Here is a 24,916-nt window from a genome sequence, read left to right as displayed (position 1 = left end):
GTGTGTGGGTGGGGGTGGTGTGGGTGAGGATGGAGGTGGGGGCGTGTGTGGGTGGGGGTGTAGGGGGTGTGTGTGTGTGTGGGGTGTGTGTTGTGTGTGGGGGTGTGTGTGTGTGTGGTTGTGTGTGGGGGAGGGTTGTGTGTGTGGTGTTTGGGGGGGTTGTGTGTGTCTGTTGGTGGTGTGTGTGTGTGTGGGGTTATGTGTGTGGGAGGGTTGTGTGTGTGGTGTTTGGGGGGGTTGTGTGTGTGTCTGTTGGGGGTGTGTGTGTGTGTGTATGGGTGTGGGTGTGTGGTGTGTTTGAGGGGTGTGTGTGGGGGGTGGGTGTTGTGTGTGTTTGTGAGAGTGAGTGAGACAGACAGGTGTCTGGAGACCCCAATCCCTTTCACCGTGTATCCATGTGAGTGAGTGAAAAGCAGACACATTTAGTCCTTCAAATGTGTATTGTGTCACCCTTGTTGGTTTTTTCTACTGGGTAGCACTGACTGTTAAAATCCTGCATCCACTGATGAAGTCAATATTTGTGGGTTCTCAACATGAGTGCAATCACAATCAAGGGGATACTCCTCAAAATTCGGAATGAAGCTGTGAATTCTAAAATAGCTGACTGGTGCTGTCTTGTGTCCAGCCTGTTTCCTGGACTCCATGGCGACGCTGGGTCTTGCTGCCTACGGTTACGGCATCCGGTATGAGTTTGGCATCTTCAACCAGAAGATTTCCAATGGCTGGCAGGTGAGTTAACCTCCATTAATCTCTATTCTGCGTTCCTTATCGCGAGGCCTTCGGGACTAGGCCCAGAGTATGAGGCGCAGTTGTATGGTGCGTGGCGCGGGAGAAGGAAAGCAGCGATTGCGAGGGCCATCAAGAATATGCAGTCCAGTGACCCAAAGCTTACGGCGGCTGCTTCTCTTAAAAAGAAACAACTTGTGGGCTGTGGGAGCAGGAGCAGATGAGGCCTACGTTCACTGCAGGAAGGAGGAGAAGGAGGGGAGAATCTCATGGAAACATGCAAAATCCAAACAGGGCCAGACAAGGGTCAAAGTGGAAAGGAGTTCCCGATGACCCAGGAGTTCCCGATGACCCAGGAGTTCCCGATGACCCAGGAGTTCCCGATGACCCAGGAATTCCGAACCAGGGGGTGAAGTCTAAGGTTATAGAGTAGGCCATAATGGATGGAGATGAGAACTGTCTTCACCCAGAGAGTGGGGAGCCTGTGGGATTCACTACAGCATTGGCTGTAAGTGACTCAGGCCCAGATTGAATGTTTCAAGATGGAGTTAGATATAGTTCTTGGGGCTAAAGGGATCCAAGGGTGTGAGGCGAAAGCTGGGGCAGGGTATTGAGTTGGATGATCAACCATGATCCTGTTGATTGGTGGAACAGGCTCGAAGGACCAAATAATCTACTACTTCTATTTTCAAATTCTCTAACATAACAGCATTTTAGTCTCCCTGATCCTTACCGAGCCTTGCTTGGACCACATTCTCTGCCGTTTCTCGTCACCCGTGTCATAAAAAAGGACGTTGAGGTATTGTAGAGAGTACAGAGATTCGTGAGGATGTTACTGGAGACGTGTCGGTCAGCAATGTGTCGGAAAAGACTGACCAAGCTTGCTCTCTCGTCCTTCTTGGAAGGAGGCTGCTTCAGATTGAACTTAAACAGTTGTTTAAAACCAGAATGCGCTGGAGAAACTCAGCAGGTCTGGCCGCGTCTGTGGAGAGAGAAACAGCATCAATATTTTGAGTCTTGACTCATCTCCGCAACCATAAACATTGACCATTTCTCTCTCTCTGCCGATGCTGACAGACCTGTTGAGTTTCTCCAGCCCTTTCTCTTTCTGATTTTCTGCATCCCCAGTTCTTTTAAAAAAAACCCTGGAAGGCTTTGACAGTGTGGTTAAGGAGAGAATGTTTCCTAATGTGGGGAAAAGCATAGATTGAGGCTATTGATATGCGATTGGGAGCTATTTATTGAGAAAGTGGTTAGAATGTGGAACTCAGCAGTGCAGGGAGTGGGTAAGATCAATCATATAGATATGTTAAAGGTGGATCTTTGACAAAGACATGAGGGAGAAGGGAATCTAGGATTAGGCTGAGTGGAGTATAATTACCAGCAGAGACTATTGGGCCAAATGGCCTGTTTCTGTGCCATTTAACTGACCGTCTGATTTTAGCCCCAAGTGCATAAGGGGAATTTTGAAGGAGTCTGTGATTTGTAGAGGTACAATTCTAATCTGATTCAAAATAGACTGGCAAACAAGAAGGGAGAGGCAGAAATTTTCCCAGCCCCCCCACCCCACCCTTTGCCTCCCTGATCATGTGCAGAGGACTCTGATAAAGGTCAGACGGGAGTGGTTTGGACTTTCAGATCCTAAAGGTCACTGCAGTAATCCTGGACCCAACAGGTGCTGCCTATGTTGATGGCTGTGCCTCTCCCGCACTATCGGATAGTGCTCATTTCGCCAGCAGACACCGGATCTCCATTCTCACTGACTTGACGTGGGGCTCCTCTCGCGTCTGTAATATTCAGTCCATTCACGGCAGAGTCCCACACGCTGTACTGATTGGCCGCCTGGTTGAGAGAACGTGCCTCTGCCTCTGTCCCCGGTAAAGGGGCATGGAGTTATTTCACACTTCTCAAGCTATCCACTCTTATTTCACTCCTCCGACACTGTCTTATCCCACTCGTTCTCTCCCCGACCACTTCTGTTCCTTTCCTGCACCTTTTAGTATCCCACCGTCCTTGCACAGCCTACCCTGCGCAGTCTATGCCCAGTCTTTTCCTACTCTCCATACCAAATAACATCACACTTAATTGTCTCCTGCTTCTACTCCCTGCACCCTTTAAAATCCCACCCAATCTAATCCCACTCTCTTTATTTCTCGCCCCATCCAATCCTACTTCCTTCCTCATTTTCTGAATCCCTTTAATGATCGCCCTTCTGCTAATCCCAGGCTAAGCTTGGGCCAGTATCGCGACAGCACAGCCAGACCTGTCTCAGTGCCCATTGCACAGTTCTCTGAGGTGCCATGTTACAGGGCGGCAGGTTTTGCTAGCTGCCTTCGATAGTTTCTAGGAGCTAAACCTTTCAGCTGTCTGCTTTAGCCCAGAGTACATTGCAGGCGAGTGACTGCAGCGTTCTGCCCCCTCCTCCTCCCTCTGCCCCTCCTCCCTGCCCCCTGCCATCACTGTCAGGTTACAGTGTCTGCAATGCGACGCAGCCAGGTTACAGAGCTCCTGCACTGTCAGCCTGTAGACCAGCAGGGGGAGGATCCCTCTCTCCATTGGCAGCTGCAGAGAGCAACATTTTCCCACCTCTGCTGCTTCTGTAAGACAGACCCAGGCCTAGTAACTGAGGAACCAGCTTTTCTGACCGTTCACATACAGGCTGTACACATCATTGACCCTTCACGTGTGTGTGCCTGTCCCCAGGGATTGTCACATCCTGTGTTCAGCTTGAGAAACAATTTAAACTTTGCCCTTGTTTTTCTCGAACCCAGTTTCACTGGAACGTGGGAGTAGGAGTTGACCATTCAGCCCATCAAGCCTGTTACACCATCTACTAAAATCACACACTTCAGTACCTTTTACTCACTCCATCCCACAGCCCTGTACGTCACTGATAGTCAGAAATCTATCAAACACTACCTTTGAACATTTTCAAAGATTGGAATTCTTCACTGCGGAGAGAATTCAGAGGTTCATAACCCTCTGAATAAAAGCAACTTTCTCCTCCTCTCAGTCCTCAATGCCATCCTGTTTACTTTTAGCTTGTGCTCCTTGGTTCTAGACTCCCCAAGCAGGAGACTGGTGAGATCACAGCAAAAAGATTGCAAATTAATGTGTAGTTGCTGTAGCTCAAGTAATTCATGTTATCTGACTTACAATAAGATGTGGTGCTATAAAAGTCTTATTTGATTTAAGATTTGCATTTCACTGTTGAATTAACCAGTACCAGTTTTCATTACAATAGCATCCACTAGGTTTCCCATTTAGAGTCATTGCGTTACAGAGATGTACAGCATGGAAACAGACCCTTCAGTCCAACCCATCCATGCCGACCAGATATCCCAACCCAATCTAGTTCCGCCTGCCTGCACCCAGCCCCTATCCCTCTAAACCCTTCCAGCTGCTGATGTTACGCAGCCTTAAGTTGGAGACTCCACGTTTCTGTACCTCGTTGACTGCAAGGTTTCCTGCTTCCAAGTGAGCTGAGTATGCCATTGTTGAAAACTTTCAAAGCTGCTCCTCCAGCCCGGCAGCTTTGCTCATGGCTGCCGTTATCACAGATGGCTTCACTTGGCACTTTGCTGCTGGTAGGCTCATAATGAGTTTAATTGCTGGCAAATGTAAGGGAGAGCCAGCCTGTGATCACAGCAGCAGCAGCAGCAGCTCCTCACACACATTCTGTCCATTCTGTTTACCGGCGAGGTTGCCCCAGTCATTGAATTTTCCCTGGTCTGTTTGGGAATGTTCAGGGGCAAATTTACCCTCTGCCCCTCTGTAGTTTTGGTGTTGATGGTGCGCAGACCTTTCATGAGTCTGGCGTCCCCTCTGTGCTTGACCTGTAATGGCCCCTAGGTTCCCTCAGTGTTGATCCTTCCACAGTGTGACACTGACCTTTGACCCGTCCCACCTTCCCTCGATGCTGACTCCTGACCCGTCCCACCTTCCCCCGATGCTGACCCCTGACCCGTCCCACCTTCCCCCGATGCTGACCCCTGACCCGTCCCACCTTCCCCCGATGCTGACCCCTGACCCGTCCCACCTTCCCCCGATGCTGACCCCTGACCCGTCCTACCTTCCCCCGATGCTGACCCCTGACCCGTCCCACCTTCCCCCCCCGATGCTGACCCCTGACCCGTCCCACCTTCCCCCGATGCTGACCCCTGACCCGTCCTACCTTCCCCCGATGCTGACCCCTGACCCGTCCCGCCTTCCCCGTCCCACCTTCCCCAGATGCTGACCCCTGACCCGTCCCGCCTTCCCTCGATGCTGACCCCTGACCCGTCCCGCCTTCCCTCGATGCTGACCCCTGACCCTTCGACAATACAGCGTGACCTGTGGACTGGGAGCGTCAATCTGAGTCATGAAGTCCTGACTTTGGTGTGGGGTCTCTGAAGAGAATCGCCGGGTGGGGGGGGGAGGGGGGGAGCTAACTGCAATCCTGATACTCAGGCCCTCTCCAGCCGGGGGAAGTTGTTGTTGTTGTTTTGGGGGTTGTTAGTGTTTTGTTGTGGGGAGATGGGCACTGTGGCTTACACCAGCCTTTTCTTCGCCTCGCCCTGAGGAGCGGGAGAAAGGGACCGCTGGAAGTGGGATGAAGCAGGTAGGATCTCCTCAGTGAGCGCTGGTTTGTGGGCTGATGGTTGCACCGATGGGTATGAGCAGGTAGGTGAGGGGTGGGTTGGCGGTGGAGGGGCCCTCCCTCCGGTAATGCCAGCTGGTTTGTCTTCCCTGCTCTAACCGCTGTCTGTACCGGCAGGTGGAGGAGGCTGACGACTGGCTGAGGTACGGCAATCCCTGGGAGAAGGCCCGGCCCGAGTACACCATCCCCGTCAACTTCTACGGCCGAGTGGAGCACACCCCTGAGGGGGTCAAGTGGGTGGATACCCAGGTGAGGAGCGCTTTCCCAGGAACCGGTGACCAGGACGAATGGCTGCCCGCTACCATGGGATGGCCAAGAGCAGCTCGTGACCAGTGAAGTGTTTGATCTGAAGTGTTGTCCCTGGACTTGCACAGAGCAAGATCCCACAACCACCTCCTCAGTAATCGCTAGGCTGCCTGTTCTTTTTTTGACAGCGATGGAGTAGATGTTGACCCTACACCCCCACTCTTTTTCCAACAGTGACCTTTCGTACGCCCCTGAGGCGGCAAATGGGAACTTGGTGTAATGTCCTGACTGAAAAATGGCAGCTCAAGGCAGTGCAGCACTTTGGCAGTACATCCTGGGAGAACATAGTGGGAGCAGTGCAGAGGGAGCTTTACACTCCATTTTAAAGAGTAAAGGGAGCGTTAATCTGTGTTTAGCCCTGTGCTGTTCCTATCCTGGGAGTGTTTGACAGGACGGTGTAGAGGGAGCTTTAGTTTAAGAGTAGAGGAACCTTTACTCCTCAGGTTAAAGCAGTGGCAGCAACTTTCCTTCCCACCTGAAGGAATAGAGGGATCTTTGTTGTTTGCACAAAAGTAGACAGGAGGCTTTACTCTCTGTTTTAAAAACAAAAGTAGAGGGAGCTTTTCCTGGAGCTGATCTTGTACGCTACCTGTCCTTGAAGGAACTTTAATTCCGTGCTGTCACAGCCCTGGGAGTACTTGATGGGAAAAGTCCACCCCTTTTGTACGGAATGCATGTTTGCTGTGTTGTGGCGCAGTAACCGTTCTCTTGTGTGTTTAGGTTGTGCTGGCTTTACCTTACGACACCCCAGTGCCGGGCTACAAGAACAACACTGTCAACACCATGCGGCTGTGGTCTGCCAAAGCGCCCAATGAGTTTAAGCTGGAGGACTGTGAGTTGCCCCCCCCCGCCTTTTTTTTCTATCTAATTTCAGGATCAGTTGTGTATAAAAGCTCAAGTTGCAGAGACTCCTCTCAGCCTGTCCACCCGCGAGAATTGTCAGTGACTGTCTAACTGCAACAGGCTTCAGCCTCGTGGTCTGCTGTATCTTTCCGTGAAGATCTGACTGTCGCTCTGTGCGGACTGAGAGCCCCGACTGGTTTCTGTTTCCACTTCCTGCCCTGCTCATGCTGGGACTTCCTGTGGGTCTCAGCCTCTGCTTATAAATACATCTGGGTTCCGCTCTCCCTCAATGTGGTGACTGCTAAAATAGCTACTTCACCCTGGTCTCCAGGCAGTGACTGAGGAATAAATACAGAACTGAACAGCACAGTACAGGCCCTTCGGCCCTTGATGTTGTGGCGGCCTTTTATCCTGCTCTAAGATCAGAAGAACCTACATGTCCTTCATTTTACTATCGTCCATGGGCCTATCCAAGAGTGGCTGAAATGTCCTTAATGTCTCTGACTCTACTCCCACTGCTGGCCGTGCGCCCCACACACCCACCACTCTCTGAGTAAAGAACCTACCTCTAACATCTCCCCTAAACCTTCCACCACTTATCTTAAAATTACACCCCCTTGTGATAGACATTTCTGCCATGGGAAAAGGTCTCTGGCTATCCACTCTATCTATGCCTCTCATCATCTTGTACACCTCTATCAAGTCGCCTCTCATCGTCCTTCACGCCATTGAGAAAAGCCCAAGCTCCCTCAACGTTTCTCCAGCCCAGGCAGCATCCTGGGGAATCTCCCCTGCACCCTCTCTAAAGCTTCCACATCTTTCTCAAATGAGGAGACCAGAACTGAAAATAGTATTACAAGTGTGGTCTAACCAGGACTCTACAGAGATGCAGCATAACCTCACAGCTCTTAAACTCAGTCCCTCTGCTAATGAAAGCTAACACACCATACGCTGCCCTAACATCCCTATCAACTTGGGTGGCAACTTTGAACCATCTATGGGCATGGACCTCGAGATCCCGCTCCTCCACACTGTCAAGAACCCTGCCTTTAACCCTGGATGCTGCATTCAAATTCGACCTTCCAGAGTGAATGACTTCACACTTTTCCAGGCAGTACTCAATCTGCCACTTCTCAGCCCAGTTCTGCATCCTATCAATGTCCCTAAACAGCCCTCCACGCTATCCACAACTCTACCAACCTTCATTTCATTGGCAAACTTACTAACCCACCCTTCCACTTCCTCATCCAAGTCATTTATATAAAAAAAACCACAAAGAGCAGAGGTCCCAGAACATCTCTGTGGAACACCACTGGTCACCAAGCTCCAGGCTGAATACATTTCACCACCAATAGGCCAGCCAATTCTGTATCCAGACAGACTGGTTTCCCTGTATCCCAGGCCTCCTTACTTTCTGAATGAGCCTACCTTGGGGGACCTTATCAAACGCCTTGCTAAAATCCACGTACACTACATCCACTGCTCTACCTTCATCAACGTGTTTTGTCCCATCCTCCAAGCATTCAATCAGGTTAGTGAGGCATGAGCTGCCCCTGACAAAGCCATGCTGACTATCTCTAATCAAACTATTGTTTCTCAAGTAATCATAAATCCTGTCTCTCTGAATCCTCTCCAATATTTTGCTCACCACTGACGTAAAACTGACTGGTCTGTAATTCCCAGGAATAACCCTATTCCCTGTCTTGAACATGGGAAGAACATTTGCCACCCTCCGATCATCTGGCAGTATTCCAGAGGACAGTGAGGACGCAAAGATCATTGCCAAAAGTGCAGCAATCTCTTCTCTCGTGTCCTGTGGAAGCCTTGGATATATCCCATCCAGCCCAGGAGATTTATCTATCCTTATGTTTTTCCAAAATTTCCGCCCATCCTCCTTCCTAACATCAGTCTGTTTCACGCTGTCCCCAGAACCATCAAGGACCCCCTCAGAAGTGCATACTGAAGGTAAGTATTCATGAAGGACCTCCCCTCCTTCTGACTCCACCATCCCTGATCGGGCCATCCTGTTGTTCCTCACATTATGTGTAGACTGCCTTAGGGGTTTCCTTCCTCCTACCCATTAAAGCTTTCTCCTGCCCCCTGTTCGCCCTCTAAGTCCATTCTTCAGTTCCTTCCTGGTATCTTGTAATCCTGTAAAGCCCTATCTGATCTTTGCCTCCTCAACCTCAAGTAAGCTTCCTTCCTCTTGACTGGATGTCCGACATCCCCAATCTCCCATGGTTCTTTCGGCCTACCATCCCCTCCTTGCCTCAGTGAGACAAACCTGTCTAAAACAAGCCCCGCTTATACTCTCCTCCCCATCTAATCTGACACTGAAAGGTAGGATTCCGTGAGTATGTCAGGACACCACCCCTGAGTATGTCCGATCCCATTGGCAGGACTGACCCACCACGGGGTGGGACACAGTTGGAAAGGGGTTGCCCAGAGAGTCCTCAATATTGACTCCATGAAGTCTCATGACATCAAGTCGGAAAAGGGTGAGGAGACTTGCTGATTTGTCACTTACTGTAACCCCCTCCCCCTCCCCCTCCCTTCACCCTTCGCCCTCCCCTCCACCCTCCCCTCCTCCCTCCTCCCTTCACCCCTCACGCTCACCTTCACCCTCCCCTCCACCCTTCGCCCTTCGCCCTTCACCCTCACCCTCCCCTTCGCCCCTCCCCTTCGCCCCTCCCCTTCCCCTTCACCCCCGCCCTCCCTTTCGCCTTCGCCTTCGCCCTCGCCCTTCGCCCTCCGCCCTCGCCCTCCCCCTCACTGATGTTCCTCGGCGTTGGTGATCACTTGGAAGGGACACAGAGTGTTCTCTGAGTGGGGGCCCTTGCCGCGGGGTATTGCTGCAGACCCAGTGTATTAGCTGGCGGTGAGGGAGCCGAGCCGATTAAAAGGGAAACCCATACTTCAGCACAGCCTGCCCGATCTCCCTGTCTCATGATCGAATCGGTGAGAGTCACCAACACCACAGTCCTTGTGCAGATCTGAAGGAATTAGGCCATTTGGCTTCTCAATCCCCTGCACTGCCATTCAACAGGATCCCGGCTGATCCCATGTTCCTCATGTCCTTTCCCCGAATGATCAAGAACCTGTCTTTCTCAGCCGTCAATCCACACAGGGACTCTGCCCCCACAGCTCTCTGTGGTAAGGCGTTCCAAAAAAACTCAATCCTCTGAGAGCAGTAAGTCCTTTTCATCTCAGTCTGAAATTAGCGCCTCTTTATTCTGAGAATGAGCCCTTTGCTCCGAGACTCTCCCGTGAGGTCTCAGCATTTACCTGTCAGGCCCCTCAAGAATCCTAAATGCTTCAACGAGATCAACTCATTGTCCTAAACTCCAATGAGTAGAGTCCCAGCCGTTGCTCATTGGAGAACCCCTCCATACCGGGGATATTCCGAGCGAACCTTCTCTGAGCTGCGTCCCTCACGACCCAAACTGCCCTCAGTACTGCCGATATGGTCTAGCCAGCATTCTTGCCTAGTTGCAGTAAGGCACGCTTTGTGATTCATGCACAAGCTTTCCCCCAAGTCCCTTTTGTTTTGTATAGTTTCTCTACACATTAAAATAATATACTGTTCTTCTGTCCTCCCTTCCAAAATGAAAGACTTCACATTTTCCCACCTTATACTCCCCTTGCCAACATTTTGCCCACTTCACCCACCAGTATCTCTTTGTAACCTGTATCTCTCTCCTAGCTCGCCTTCCCACCTAACGGTGCTGGGTTGTCTGCGAGTCCCAGCTCCACATTGAGGGTACCCTCCACCAGGATGTGTGGCACTCCCATTATGCTGAATGGGACAGATTCCAAACTGAGCAGCCGTGAGGCATTGTGGGCAGCAGAATTGTGTTCACCCACAATATGTCGCCTCATTACCCAGATATCGACAGTGGATTCATGGTCATTGTTAGACAGCTATTTCCAGATTTTTAAAACAAAAATTGAATTCAAGTTCCACCATCTGCCAAGATGGGATTTAAACCTGGTTCCCAGAATGTCAGCTGAGTTTGTGAATCAGTAGTCTAGCAATTATACCGCTAGGCCATTGCCTCCCTCAATGGTGTTGGGATAGTTAAGTCACGAAGAATATGGAGACTCCACAGAGATCCCAGTCCTCCACAACGGGGCAGCCCGGGACTTCAGTGTAAAAGACGAGGCTGAAGTATTCCGTTTCATCTTCATTCACCTTCAGCCAGAAGGGCTGAGTGGATGATCCATCTCAAGAGGGCCCCAGCATCCCAGCCGATATGAATTAAATAGCTAGAGGCACTGGATATAGCAAAGACTGCACACCCTAACTACATTCCAGCAATACTGCTGAAGACTTGTGCTTCAGTGCTAGCTCTATCCCATGCCCTGTTGTTCCACAACTGCTACATACATCACTGGCATCTACCTGGCAATGTGGAAATGTGACATATAAACAAAAAGCAGGGCAAATTCAACCTGTTAAATATCTGTCCGTGGCTTCAACTGCGTTCAAGCTTTGCATCCAGCCAAGATGAAGTGTGGCCCCTTTAATTGGCACCCCGTTCACCACCTCAGTGTTGTCTCCCTCCATCACCGATGCCCAGCGGCAGCAGCGTGTACCACCTGCGTGCGCTGCCTCAACTCCTTTGACAGCACCTTCCAAATTCACAACCTCGACCATCTAGGAGGGCAAGGGCGGAACCTGCATGGGGGCCTATAAGTTCCCCTCCAATCCATGTCCCATTCTAACTTGGGAATTACATTGCTGTCGCTGCATTTTCACTGGGCGGAAATCCTGGATTCCCTGGGGCTTGGAGTGCAGATTTATGTGGGGCTGCTCTGGCCTGGTTGGTGTGGAGCACTCATCCAGGAAGGTAGGAGGTAATCCTGCTGTTGAACAGCTAGTATCATCCCACTGATTGGCTGTTGCAGTATTGGTGCTCGAAACAACTGGGAAGCATTGCTAACAGTTAGGACGCTGAAATAGGGAAGGGCCCACCAGATTTGTAAAGCCTCCCTTTTACTCCCTCTTTGTAAGAAGGTCCTTAAAATCTTCTCATTTTAACCAAGTGTTTGATACCTGTCCTCAGTTCTGCGTGTGATTTAGCATCAAATATTGTTTGGGATTTCTGCGGAATATTTGGAATATCTTGTTGATGGTGCAGTGCTGTGTAAATGCAAGTTGCTGACACTGCCCCACGCACTCATCCTTTTGTGTATATGTCTCTTTCCTCCCTCTCTCTTTCTCTCGTTTCAGTCAACGTTGGTGGCTACATCCAGGCAGTCCTCGACAGGAACCTGGCTGAGAACATCTCCCGCGTCCTCTATCCCAATGACAATGTGAGTTTCCCCGTCGCTCAGCGAGTCACTGGGAAACGTGGGGCGGGCCGACTCCGGACTCCAGGAGTCACAGAGTGTGTCGCTGTGACTCGCAGTGGGTTGCCAGTCTCTCACGCAGTGGCCCCTAATGGCAGCAAGCTGCCAGTGTGCTTGGGGGATGTCTTACTGGGATCCGGGAGAGCGGAGGGAGTGATTGACCTCGTCCCCCCACAGCCCCGGGCTGCCTACTCGACCAGACGTTCTTCCTACCAGCTGCATGTCACTCAACGTTTTGTGCGGCTTTATGTTTCACAGTCCTCAACATATTTAGTCAGAAATCCTCAACAATGTCTGCCATGTAGCACTGATAAGGATATCCTCTATCTCCTTATCTGCTATCCTGAACGAAGCCTCTGGGTTAACAGGAAGCTGGTGTGGTGTTTTTGTCCCAAACAGCTGCCTACTATGACAGGCGGAGCGCACTGATAATTTTGTCCCGATAAATTTGTTGATTCATTTACCAAAATGCTTTATTGGTTCGTTATCTGGAATAAAACGAAAATCCACCAGGTTCCTTAAATAAACCCAACAATAATCCATTTTTATTATGAACAAACCTTGTCAGTGAATCAAATGGCAAACGCTGGATCTCCACAAGTATATGACTACTTTGCCTTAATCCCTGAGAATTGGTCACTGTTCACTATTTCAGATTTTGCCAGGCATTCACAAATGCTTGTATTGGAAAGTGCTGTCAGGTTTGCACAGGTTTTGGCTGGGAATAGGTTTTCAGGAAAGAGATTTGTGCTCCAGGGGTGCCTCCTTCCCTCTGCGATCCGTTCTACAGACCCAGGAGTCAAAGTCGAGGGAGGAGGTTGCTAGGCAACAATGAGCATGGTGGCCCGTAGTCCTCTCAAAGCCAAGTTTTTCTTCAGGATCAGTAATTAGGACAATAAGCACCATCTCTCATCTCTTTGAAAGTTTTGCTTAGCTGGATGTGGGTTTGCTCACTGAGCTGGAAGGTTCATTTTCAGATGTTTCGTCACCATGCTAGGTTACATCTTCAGTGATCCTCCGGACAAAGCACTGCTGATGATTCCTGCTTTCTATTTATATGTTTGGGTTGGTGATGGTGTTTCCTGGGGTGATGTCATTTCCTATGGTGATGTCATTTCCTGTTCTTTTTCTCAGGGGGGTGGTAAATGGGATCCAAGTCGATGTGTTTGTTGATACAGTTCCGGTTGGAATGCCATGCTTCTAGGAATTCTCGTGCATGTCTCTGTTTGGCTTGTCCTAGGATGGATGTGTTGTCCGAGTCGAAGTGGTGTCCTTCTTCAACTGTATATAAGGACACCAGTGAGAGAGAGTCATGTCGTTTTGTGGCTAGTTGATGGCAAGAACAGAAGATGACATCACAGGAAATTACATCACCAACCCAAAGCAGCCCAAATATATCAACAGAAAGCAGTGCTTTGTCTGGAGGCCCACTGAAAATGTTACCTCGTACGGTGCCGAAACGTCTGAAAATGAACCTTCCAGCTCAGTGAGCAAACCCACATCCAGAACCTAAACCTGAGTGACAAAACTTCTCAAAAAACAAAGCTTTGCCTGGCTGTTTTCTTTCACTTGATATTTGGGAATAACAGCAAGTGGCGTCATTTCCAAGCAATTGCTTGGTTAATACTTATTTTTTAAAGCCAGAAAATGGCCAGATAGTTAAATCTTCCAGGTTTTCCGGGTAGTCCTTTCGTACAAATGGGAATTCCCAACTCTGGAAACCACTGCCACTCTCCAGACTACCCCCCTCCGACCCCCAAAACTGCTTTTCACTCTCTTGAACTGACCATCTGCCTCTTTTTCTTCAAGCACTGCTGTCTTCACCTCTCTCACTGACTCTTCACCTTCCTGTGTCATTCCCCTTTTGTTGGTTGTCCCTTCTCTCGCTCCCTGTCACGGTAACTCCGTCCCTGATAAGCTGTCACTCACGTGTACTCTTTGACTCAGCCATGGTTGCTTTCTGTGCAGCTGAGTTCTATTTGTCCCCCCCCCCCCTCTCGCTCTCTCTCTTTCTCTCTCTCCATCCTCCTCTAGCCTGCTGTCACCCTGTACCTCCAGCTTCACCATCCTGGCCTGGGCTCACCTCCCCACTGCTTCATGTTTCCAGTTCTGTTGTCAGTGCTAGCTTTTTGCAAAAGCAGCCCCAGGTAGTACCATTCCTACGCCTTTTAAGACATAAGACATTCGGCCCATCGAGTCCACTCCGCCATTCAATCATGGCTGATGGGCATTTCAACTCCACTTACCAGCGTTCTCCCCGTAGCCCTTAATTCCTCGAGACATCAAGAATCTATCAATCTCTGCCTTGAAGACATTTAGCGTCCCGGCCTCCACTGCACTCTGCGGCAATGAATTCCACAGGCCCACCACTCTCTGGCTGAAGAAATGTCTCCGCATTTCTGTTCTGAATTGACCCCCTCTAATTTTAAGGCTGTGTCCACGGGCCCTAGTCTCCTCGCCTAACGGAAACAATTTCCTAGCGTCCACCCTTTCCAAGCCATGTATTATCTTGTACGTTTCTATTAAGTCTCCCCTTAATCTTCTAAACTCCAATGAATACAATCCCAGGATCCTCAGCCGTTCCTCGTATGTTAGACCAACCATTCCAGGGATCATCCGTGTGAATCTCCGCTGGACACGTTCCAGTGCCAGTATGTCCTTCCTGAGGTGTGATTAGATTAGAGTAGATTCCCTACAATATGGAAACAGGCCCAACAAGTCCACACCGACCCTCTGAAGAGTAACCCACCCAGACTCATTCCCCTACATTTACCCCTGAATCATGCACCTAACGCTATAGGCAATTTCCCACGGCCAATCCACACTAACCTGCACATCCCTGGGCACTATGGGGCAATTTAGCACAGTCAATCCACACTAACCTGCACATCCCTGGGCACTATGGGACAATTTAGCACGGCCAATCCACCCTAACCTGCACATCTCTGGGCACTATGGGACAATTTAGCACGGCCAATCCACCCTAACCTGCACCTTCCTGGGCACTATGGGACAATTTAGCACGGCCAATCCACCCTAACCTGCACATCCCTGGACACTATGGGACAATTTAGCATGGCCAATCCACCCTAACCTGTGGGAGGAAACCGGAGCACCCGGAGGAAACCCACGCAGACACAGGGAGAATGTGCAACCTCCACACAGAGAGTTGACCGAGGTGGGAATTGAACCTGGATCCCTGGCGCTGTGAGGCAGCAGTGCTAACCACTGAGCCACCGTGCCTCCCTAACTTTCTCTGGTTTCTCTTCCAAAAGTGATCAGAATCTTGTTTTGGACATCAGGATTGAAGCTGCCTCTGCCATGTTGGGCAGTGTATTCCAGACCCTAACTACCCACCTTTCAAAAGGAAACCTTTCTCCCCATATCGCCCTTGTTTCATTTGTCATTGCCCTTCAGTGCATCTCCTCTAGGCCCCACCAAAAGAAAACTCAATGGGAATAGTTTCTCCGTTTCTCTCCACTTACTCAGGCATTTGAACCACCTCGATCAAATCTCTGTTCGACCTTCTCTGACTAAACAGCCCCAGCTTCTCCAATCCATCCCCTCCCTGAAGCCCCATCATGCCTGGAGGTGTTCTTGTAAATGTTTTTTCCAACTCCTTCCCAGACGTACAGGGTCGTGAACTTTATGCATGGAGGCATAACCTTCTGTCTGTCTGTCTGTCTGTCTCTCTGTCTGTCTGTCTGTCTCTCTCTCTGTCTGTCTGTCTCTCTCTCTGTCTGTCTGTCTCTCTCTGTTTCTCTGTCTCTCTGTCTGTCTGTCTCTCTCTCTGTCTGTCTGTGTCTCTCTCTGTCTGTCTGTCTCTCTGTCTGTCTCTCTCTCTGTCTGTCTGTCTCTCTGTCTGTCTCTCTCTCTGTCTGTCTGTCTGTCTGTCTCTCTGTCTCTCACTCCATCTCTCCACAGTTCTTCGAGGGGAAGGAGCTGCGTCTGAAACAGGAGTACTTTGTGGTCGCTGCCACCCTGCAGGATGTCATCCGCCGCTTCAAGTCCTCCAAGTTCGGCAGCCGTGACGCTGTCCGAACCACCTTTGAAGCGTTCCCCGACAAGGTAACCGTTTGGCGGGAGGGGTGGTGGAGCGGGAATCCCTGATGTTCAGGCTCTCCAACCCGAACACTTGCTGGCATCCCCAGCAGTGAGTGAAGCCTGCTCTCGATTGCTCCCGCACGAGTATCGGAGCAGGGGTGTGTGTGTGTGTGTGTGTGTGTGGGGGGGGGGGGGGGGGGGGCTGTCCTTGGACAGAGCTACTTCATTCCAGTGTGTCTCGGGGCGATTGTGGTGAACATGGTGACCTGATCAGTCGCTGTTGAGTGAGCATCAGATTTCCACTGGGCACTGGTCTCATGAGGCTTCCTACCTTTTAACAAACCCTCCTCCTCAGCTGCTGTTCTTGCTCTCCGTTCTGTGACTGTGTGTGTGTGTGTGTGTGTGTGTGTGTTTGTGTCTCAGTGGCAACTCCAGTAGGTGTTATCCATTCCTGCTCGCTTCTTGAACTGAGAGTTGCTGGCCCATTTCCCAGCACCCTTAAGAGCCCATTGCTTTAGGCCTGGAGTCTCGTGTAGGCCAGACCAGTTAAGGATGGCAGATCTCCTGCCCGGAAGGACATCGGTGATCCAGATGGGCCTTTTGTGACAATCGTTGTTGGTTGTCCTGGTCTCCGTTACTGAGATGAGCTCTCAATTCCAGCTTTTAACTCCCTCGCAGTCCTGTTCCAGAGTTTGACCTGTGTCATTAATTGGACCTTGCTGTTTGGTGGGCTGCTTTGGAGGTGTGAGCTGGCATTGCTGGGGCAAGGTGCAGTGGCTCTTCCTGCCCCTTCAACCCCCCCTCGCCAGCTCGGGAGCTGGGTTGACCTTGCAGATGCCTCCACCCTGTCTCTCTCGCATGTCTACTCCCATTCCCCCCACCACCACCACCACAGTATATCAGGGTTGATGGGCTCTGCCGTGGAATATAAATCTTATGGAGCTGATTACGTGTCAGTGCCAGCTTTCATGACAACTAACGCCAGGATATGGCGTTCCCAGTCTTGGTCGGGGGTGGACAAAGTCAGAAGTCACCGGTCCCATCCAACAGGTTTATTTGAAATCGCAAGCTTTCGGAGCGCGGTTCTTCCGTCGGGTGATGGAGCAGAGCCCGGAAAGCTTGTGATTTCAAATAACCTGGTGTGGTGTGACTGCTGACTAAAATGGCTAGAAGTGCTTCACAATGAAGCACGTTTATGTTGACCGTTTGTTTTTTAAATCCGAGATTATCCAAGAGTCCCTGCAACATGAAAACAGGCCACTTGGCCCGTTGAGTCCGCACCAACTCTCTGGAGAGTATCTCATGCGGACGCACTTCCCTGCCTTTTTTTCCCTGTAATCCTACATTTCCCATGGCTAACCAACCTCGCATTCACATCCCTGGGCACTGTGGGGCAATTGAATATGGTCAACCCACCCTAACCTGCACATCTTTGCCTGTGGCAGGAGGCTGGAGGGACACTGGGAGAACGTACAAGCTCCACACCGTCTCCTGAGGCTGGAATCGAACCTGGGGCCCTGGCGCCATGAGGCAGCCTGTGCCGCGATGTGGAAACCCGATCGCTAACGTCAGGCAGGGGCTGGCCTCCCCCACCTGCACAGTCCTGGGATCTTTCCTTTCCATCCAGCTGAGGGGGCAGACAGGGCCTCTGGTTAAACACTGTGGCACCCCCTGAAAGGGCAAGCTGCTCCCCCTTTGGCCCTGTTCCTGGGGCATTTCAGCCAGGCTGACAAGGCTAAAGCTCCCTGCACTGGTGCACTCACCTTCGGCCTTCGCTGCCAACGTACGCTTATTGCTTCTGCTTTTCTGTTCCTCCAGGTCGCCATTCAGCTGAACGATACCCATCCTGCCCTGGCCATCCCAGAACTCATGAGGCTGCTGGTGGACATTGAGCACCTGAGCTGGGAGAAGGTACAGAGCCTCCTCGAAAGCAGTTGGGGTGGTGGTGGGGGAAGTGGAATGGGGGGGTGGTAACTCTTGCCTCGAGAATCCTTAAAGCATTCCAGATTCACTGAATTGCCTGGTGGGTCCCTGCTTCCTTTGGTGAATGCAGCTAGCAATTACGCACATCGCAAGGTCCCAGCAGCAGTATATGCATGAACGAGTGATTTTGTTGTTTTTTTTGTGAGACTGAAGCTAAAGGCCTGTTGACGCTGATGTTCTCTCTCGCTCTCTCGTTCTGACCCTTGACACACGAATGGCCTCCTTCACTTCCCACGGTTTTGCATTCATTCTAGACTCTCAGTAGGCGCGTATGAAACAGCAGCAGGAATGGAACAAGTAGCTTCACATTCCCTGACCTCCCAGCATCATTTGATAAGGTCAAGCCTCATCCATTTCTGCCCTGCGATTCCATGGTGAGGGGGAGCGGGTGGCGGTGGATATCAGGGTGGGCTCTCACAGCAACCTGATTGAGCTCTAGAGACCAGCTTTCGACTCCAGATTTACCGCTCAAGTTTGAACCCGTCCCAGAACCCTGAATCGCCAGTGCAGGGGACATTACCCCTTCCACCACCATCCCTGGGTGTGCCCGAGCAGACAGGGACTTGTACAAAAGGGCCAGCTTTGGCAGAACAGGAAGCTCATCCACCAAGCGTGGCTCAGTGCCATGATGTCCAGTCCCTAGGGCAGGCTCCACCATTGCCACCAAATCCACATCCCATAATACCTTCAAAACCACGATAAATCCCAGTGACGCCCATATTGACCAGTCCCACAAATGGATTTAAAAAGAAGTAGGACATTCAGCCTGGATCTGCAGAATCCAGTAATCTTCAAGACCCGCCTTTTCCCCATAACTCTCCGGTTCCCTTGCTAATTTAAAAATCTCAGTCTTGAACATACTTAACAACCCAGCCCCGACATCCCACTGTGGTAGAGGATTCCATAGATTCACTATCCTCTGAGTGAAGTCCCCAACTCTGTGATGCCTCACGCGGAGATTAATTTGTTTAACACTAATCCCTCCGTCAGGTCAGTAGTTATCAAGTTTTCAACCTTGCGATGATAATATTCAGAGCGTAGAAGGGTTACCAAAGGTAAGAGAGAGGTTTTGAAAAGGTGTCATTTGAAGAATTTAGAGTAAGGTCTTTGGGGATGAAGAGGTGCTTCTCAGAATAATGACAGGGCAGCAGGAGGTGCCACTGCCTATGGGTTGATGTTTTTCTCCAAGTGAGCATCCCACCCTGTTTTCTCCAGCCTTCTCCCCCGAATATTGATCCATTTTTGACGATTGTTCCATTTCGGGGAACTGTTTCACTTCCTTTTGAATCCCTCTGTTGACCCAGCCTCCTCCCCACCCTGAGGTAGCGGCTGTGTGCTGAAAGTGTTGGCCCGCAGTGCCCATCTTAAGTCCTCTTTGTACAACTTCGTACAGAGCCCCATGACTTGTATCTCCAGGAACCGAGACGAGCAGAATCAGTTACACTGACCCCTGCGCAATCTTCTCCATCCCATCTGCTCAGGCTAATCTCAGTGATCCCGTAGCCTTGATCAGTAAGATGCAATCACCAGGTATTTAGTGGTGTCGTCATCCCATTCTGTCATTGGGCTGAGATAAGAACTAGGGGCCACGAATATAAGATGTATTCACCGTCTCTATTAGCAGGATCCGTGATTAATTCTTAACTGGATTTATTCTCTTTGTCTCTGTTCCCTTTCTCCTGTTCCACTTTCTCTCTTGGCCTTGATCCCTCACGTTCTTGCCGCCCCCATCCTCTCTCACTTCTTCCTCTCTCGTGTTTCTCTTACCCTGTCCGTCACTTGTGCCATGTTCGGTGTCTCATACTCTCCCGTCCCTTCTGTCTTCCCTCATGCTCCCCCCCCCCCCCCCTCTCTCTCCTTGCGCTGACTCTTCCTGCTTCAGGCCTGGGATGTCACGATCCGTACCTGTGCCTACACTAACCACACGGTGCTGCCCGAAGCTCTGGAGCGCTGGCCCGTCCAGCTCTTCGAGTCACTGCTGCCGCGGCATCTGGGTATCATCTACGAGATCAACAGGAGGCACCTGGAGGTAAGCCCCTGAGCCTTTCTATCTGGGAGGAGAAAGTGAGGTCTGCAGATGCTGGAGATCCTGGCTGGAAAAGCGCAGCAGGTCAGGCAGCATCCGAGGAGCAGGAGATTCGACGTTTCGGGCTTAAGCCCTTCTTCAGGAATCATTATTCTAAAGACTCCAGGCCGTCTCTGGAGTACTGTTGTAAGCATTGATCTCTTACTTTAGGAAAGATCTAAGTGTCTTCAAAACGGTCGAGCAAAAGTCTGCTCGACTAATTCTTCATGATATGAGGAGAAGTTGGACAGACTGGGCTTGCGTCTGCTGGATTGCTTGAAAGGTCTAAGATCCTGAGAGGACTTGACCAAGTGAACGTGGCGAGGATGTTCCCTTCAGTGGGAGAGTGCCGAACCAAGCTTCCAACCAAGCGGTCACCCACTGTCAGATGGCGATGAGGGGGGAGTTCCTTCTCTGAGGGTCACCAGGCGTTTGAAGCTCGCTCTGCCAAAAGATGGCGGGGGGGCAGAGTCTTTAGAATAATTTTAAATCGAAGAGGCTGGCTCCTTGATAAACAAAGGGAGAAGGGCTGGTTGTGGGGGCTGGTGTAATCAGATCTGACCCGACTTTCCTGTAAGGTAGACCGTGCGGCTAACTCCTGCTCCTAATTTGTAGCCGCACGGCCTGCTCATCCCTGAGGAAGGGCTCGTGCCCGAAACGTCGCTCCTCCTGCTCCTCGGATGCTGCCTGACCTGCTGCGCTTTTCCAGCGCCACTCTAACCTTGACTCTAATCTCCAGCAGCTGCAGTCCCCTCTTCCGCCTCGGGCCCTGTGTTTGTAATCCACGGTCTCCGAGTCCATTTGGAACAGTATCGGCGTATTTCCCACAGGAACCAGAGGAGGCCGTTCACCCCCTTGAACCTGTTCCAAACAAAACTGATCTGCACCTGGTTGATTCTCAACCCAGAGTCTGTGGCCCATCCAGAAGGGGTTAGGGGGGAATGTGTTGATTGGCCTGGCAATGTTGGATTTCAGGCGGGGTGGGGGCTATGGTGTCTGATTCCATGACCCCTGTTGAATCTTCCCTCCCCATTTGCACAGACGTTCAGACAATTATGTGAACAGGAATGGTGGCACAGTGGTTAGCACTGCTGTCTCACAGCGCCTAAGATCCGGGTTCAATTCCCGACTCAGGCGACTGACTGTATGGAGTTTGCACGTTCTCCCCGTGTCTGCGTGGGTTTCCTTCGGGTGCTCCGGTTTCCTCCCACAGCCCAAAGATGTGCGGGTCAGGTGAATTGGCCATGCTAAATTGCCCATGGTGTTAGGTAAGGGGTAAATATAGGGGTATGGGTGGGTTGCGCTTCGGCGGGTCGGTGTGGACTTGTTGGGCCAAAGGGCCTGTTTCCACACTGTAAGTAATCTAATCTAAAAAAAAAAGAAAGGTTGGAGGTCTAAAAGCGAGGAAGGAAGCTACGGGATGTGTGGGGGAACTTGGTTGGCGTGGGCACCGAAAGGGTCTGTTTCCGTGCCATACGAATCTGTGACTCTGTGCCTGTACAGAACGTAGCTCAGAAGTTCCCGGGAGACAATGACCGCCTGCGCCGCATGTCGCTGATTGAGGAGGGAACAACCAAGAGAATCAACATGGCTCACCTGTGCATCGTCGGAGCTCATGCTGTGAACGGAGTTGCCCGCATTCACTCCGAGATCCTGAAAAAGACCATGTAAGTCCCCCCCCGAGCAGTGGCCGGGTGCCTCACTGAGAGAGGCCGTGCGATCCCCAAGTGCCCTGTGTCTGAAGATCCCCCGATGCAAAATGGCTGAGGTTTGTGAAGGGGAGTCCCAGACTCCTGTGTGGATGGTAGGGAGTTGCACTCTCGAACTGCCTGTTTAGTGTGCTGTGGGTAGACCCACAGTGCTGTCCGGGAGAGAGTTCTCGACCTTTAAGGGCAGCAGATACAAGTTCTGGTGTTGTAATACTCAGGGCAATTGAATAAATACTTGAAGGGAGTTAAAGGTTTCTCGGGATGTTGGCTCAGTTGCGCAGCTAACTGCCACCAATTTGATTTGCTCTTCAAAAGAGCTGGGGTCGAGTTGGTGGGCTGAATGACTTCCTGTGGTGCTATACCACGGGGCAAAAAGAGGCCAGTTTAGAGGCAATGGCTGCAGATAGGGTATAGAACAGCATGGCGCGGAAACGGGCCCTTCCGCCCACGATGTTGTGTTGAGCATGACGCCTAATCCCTCCCACCTACCCAGGGTCCATATCCCTTCCCACCTACCCAGGGTCCATATCCCTCCCACCTACCCACGATCCATATCCCCTCCCACCTACCCACGGTCCATATCCCCTCCCACCTACCCACGGTCCATATCCCCTCCCACCTACCCACGATCCATATCCCCTCCCACCTACCCATGGTCCATATCCCTCCCACCTACCCATGGTCCGTATCCCCTCCCATCTACCCACGGTCCATATCCCTCCCACCTACCCATGGTCCATATCCCCTCCCATCTACCCACGGTCCGTATCCCCTCCCACCTACCCACGGTCCATATCCCCTCCCACCTACCCACGGTCCATATCCCTCCCACCTACCCACGGTCCATATCCCCTCCCACCTACCCACGGTCCGTATCCCTCCCACCTACCCACGGTCCGTATCCCTCCCACCTACCCACGGTCCGTATCCCCTCCCACCTACCCACGGTCCGTATCCCCTCCCACCTACCCACGGTCCGTATCCCCTCCCACCTACCCACGGTCCGTATCCCCTCCCACCTACCCACGGTCCGTATCCCCTCCCACCTACCCACGGTCCGTATCCCCTCCCACCTACCCACGGTCCGTATCCCCTCCCACCTACCCACGGTCCGTATCCCCTCCCACCTACCCACGGTCCGTATCCCCTCCCACCTACCCACGGTCCGTATCCCCTCCCACCTACCCACGGTCCGTATCCCCTCCCACCTACCCACGGTCCGTATCCCTCCATCCCTTGCATACTCAAGCTCCTTTACACGCCCCTATTATATCTGCTGGCACCACCACTTGACAACACGTTCCACACACCTACCCTTCTCTGGGTAAAAGGCCTGCCCCTTACACCTCCTTTAGAACGTTGCCCCTCTCCCCTCAAATTCATGCCCCCCTGGTGTTAGATCGGGTTGATGGTCATCTTCCCCAGAGTTAAAACATCTATGTACCTCATAGTTGTATAGACGTCCGTCAAGTCTCCCCTCAGCCTCCACTGTTCCAGGAAAAAGCAACCCCAGTTTTCCGAGCCCCCCTTTATTGAAGGGTGTGGCAGTCACACCACTGCTCCCACAGTCTGCTGATCCCATCGATGGCCAGAATCGGAGCTGAATAAGAAGGTAGACTAACGGTGAATCTGTAATCGTTGGGAAATCTTGTTCACCAAATCTCTTTGACCGTTACTGTCCTTACCTGGTCTGGCCAAGGTACCACAGCAATGCAGTCGACCCTAAAGCAGGGATTGGCAACATAGAGTCATAGAGATGTACAGCATGGAAACAGACCCTTCGGCCCAACCCCTCCATACTGACCATAGAGTCATAGAGATGTACAGCACGGAAACAGACCCTTCGGCCCAACCCCTCCATACTGACCATAGAGTCATAGAGATGTACAGCACGGAAACAGACCCTTCAGCCCAACCCCTCCATACTGACCATAGAGTCATAGAGATATACAGCACGGAAACAGACCCTTCGGCCCAACCCCTCCATACTGACCATAGAGTCATAGAGATGTACAGCACGGAAACAGACCCTTCGGCCCAACCCCTCCATACTGACCAGATATCCCAACCCAATCTAGTCCCACCTGCCAGCACCCGGCCCATATCCCTCCAAACCCTTCCTGTTCATGTCCCCATCCAGATGCCTCTTAAATGTTGTCATTGTACCAGCCTCCACCACTTCCTCTGGCAGCTCATTCCATACACGCACCACCCTCTGTGTGAAAAAGTTGCCCCTTAGGTCCCTTTTATATCTTTCCCCTCTCACCCTAAACCTATGCCCCTCTAGTTCTGGACTCCCCCACCCCAGGGAAAAGACCTTGCCTATTTACCCTATCCATGCCCTCTCATGATTTTATAAACCTCTATAAGGTCACCCCCAGCCTCCGACGCTCCAGGGAAAACAGCCCCAGCCTGTTCAGCCTCTCCCTGTAAACATCTGTGAACAATTTAAAAAAACAGTTGCCCAGTGGCAATGGAGGAGCAGCTGATGTATTTCCGAGTCGGGATGGTGTACGGCTTGGAGGGGGATCCTGCAGGGAATCCGGTGTTCCCATCTAACTGCTGTTCCCAGAGAAGGAGAGGTCGTGGGTTTAGAAAGATTTGGAGGAGCCTTGGTGAGTGGCTGCTGTGCATTTTTTGGGGGCGGGGTGAGGGGGGGGGGGCTCCTTGCTGCTGTTACTGATGCTGGACGCTCCTGGGTCTCGCTTGATCTCATTCGGAGAACGCCGACGGAGAGCCCCTCCCTAACCTCCGACTCGTCTCAGTGATGACAGCGGCGGTCTCCGTCTTTTAAAGCCGTGCCTTCTTCCTTCCTTGCAGCTTCAAAGACTTTTATGAGATCGAGCCCGAGAAGTTTCAGAACAAGACGAATGGGATAACGCCACGCCGCTGGCTGGTGCTGTGCAACCCTGGCCTGGCTGACATCATCGCTGAGGTAACGACGTGTGCGGGCTACGCTCTGAGGCGGGGCCAAGTGGCGCCAGGGGCTGGCAGGCGCGAGGGTTTGAGTCTACCCTGCCTGGTCAAATGCCATAGCTGCCTCTTGGATAATGGTGTCACCTCACCCAGTGTATCAATCCAGTCATAGCCCTGATGCTGTGGCTTGTTAGGAGGCAGCCAGGGGTTCCTATCATCCTGTTGGTGTTGATATGCGCACATTACAAAATCCAGACTCTTGCCATCGTGGAATCCCTACGGTGTGGAAGCAGGCCACTCGGCCCATTGAGCCCACGTCAACCCTCTGAAGCG

General features: G+C 51.6%; 1 protein-coding gene across 1 annotated transcript in view; it reads left to right on the top strand.

Annotated features, from left to right (window-relative positions):
- The window catches only part of LOC132836304 (glycogen phosphorylase, muscle form), a 61,667-nt gene that overhangs the window by 26,379 nt on the left and 10,372 nt on the right, over positions 1 to 24,916 (top strand). The window contains exons 4-12 of the mRNA XM_060855710.1: positions 626 to 729; positions 5,483 to 5,614; positions 6,392 to 6,503; positions 11,748 to 11,830; positions 15,791 to 15,934; positions 17,729 to 17,821; positions 19,776 to 19,922; positions 21,462 to 21,625; positions 24,488 to 24,602. Of these exons, the coding sequence (XP_060711693.1) occupies positions 626 to 729; positions 5,483 to 5,614; positions 6,392 to 6,503; positions 11,748 to 11,830; positions 15,791 to 15,934; positions 17,729 to 17,821; positions 19,776 to 19,922; positions 21,462 to 21,625; positions 24,488 to 24,602 (1,094 nt within the window). The remainder of the gene's footprint in view (positions 1 to 625; positions 730 to 5,482; positions 5,615 to 6,391; positions 6,504 to 11,747; positions 11,831 to 15,790; positions 15,935 to 17,728; positions 17,822 to 19,775; positions 19,923 to 21,461; positions 21,626 to 24,487; positions 24,603 to 24,916) is intronic.

This window comes from Hemiscyllium ocellatum, chromosome 46 (assembly GCF_020745735.1).
Source record: "Hemiscyllium ocellatum isolate sHemOce1 chromosome 46, sHemOce1.pat.X.cur, whole genome shotgun sequence".
NCBI classification, from domain to species: Eukaryota; Metazoa; Chordata; class Chondrichthyes; order Orectolobiformes; family Hemiscylliidae; genus Hemiscyllium; species Hemiscyllium ocellatum.
The sequence above is the reverse complement of the archived record's forward strand: the minus strand, read 5'-3'. Positions and strand labels throughout refer to the sequence as shown.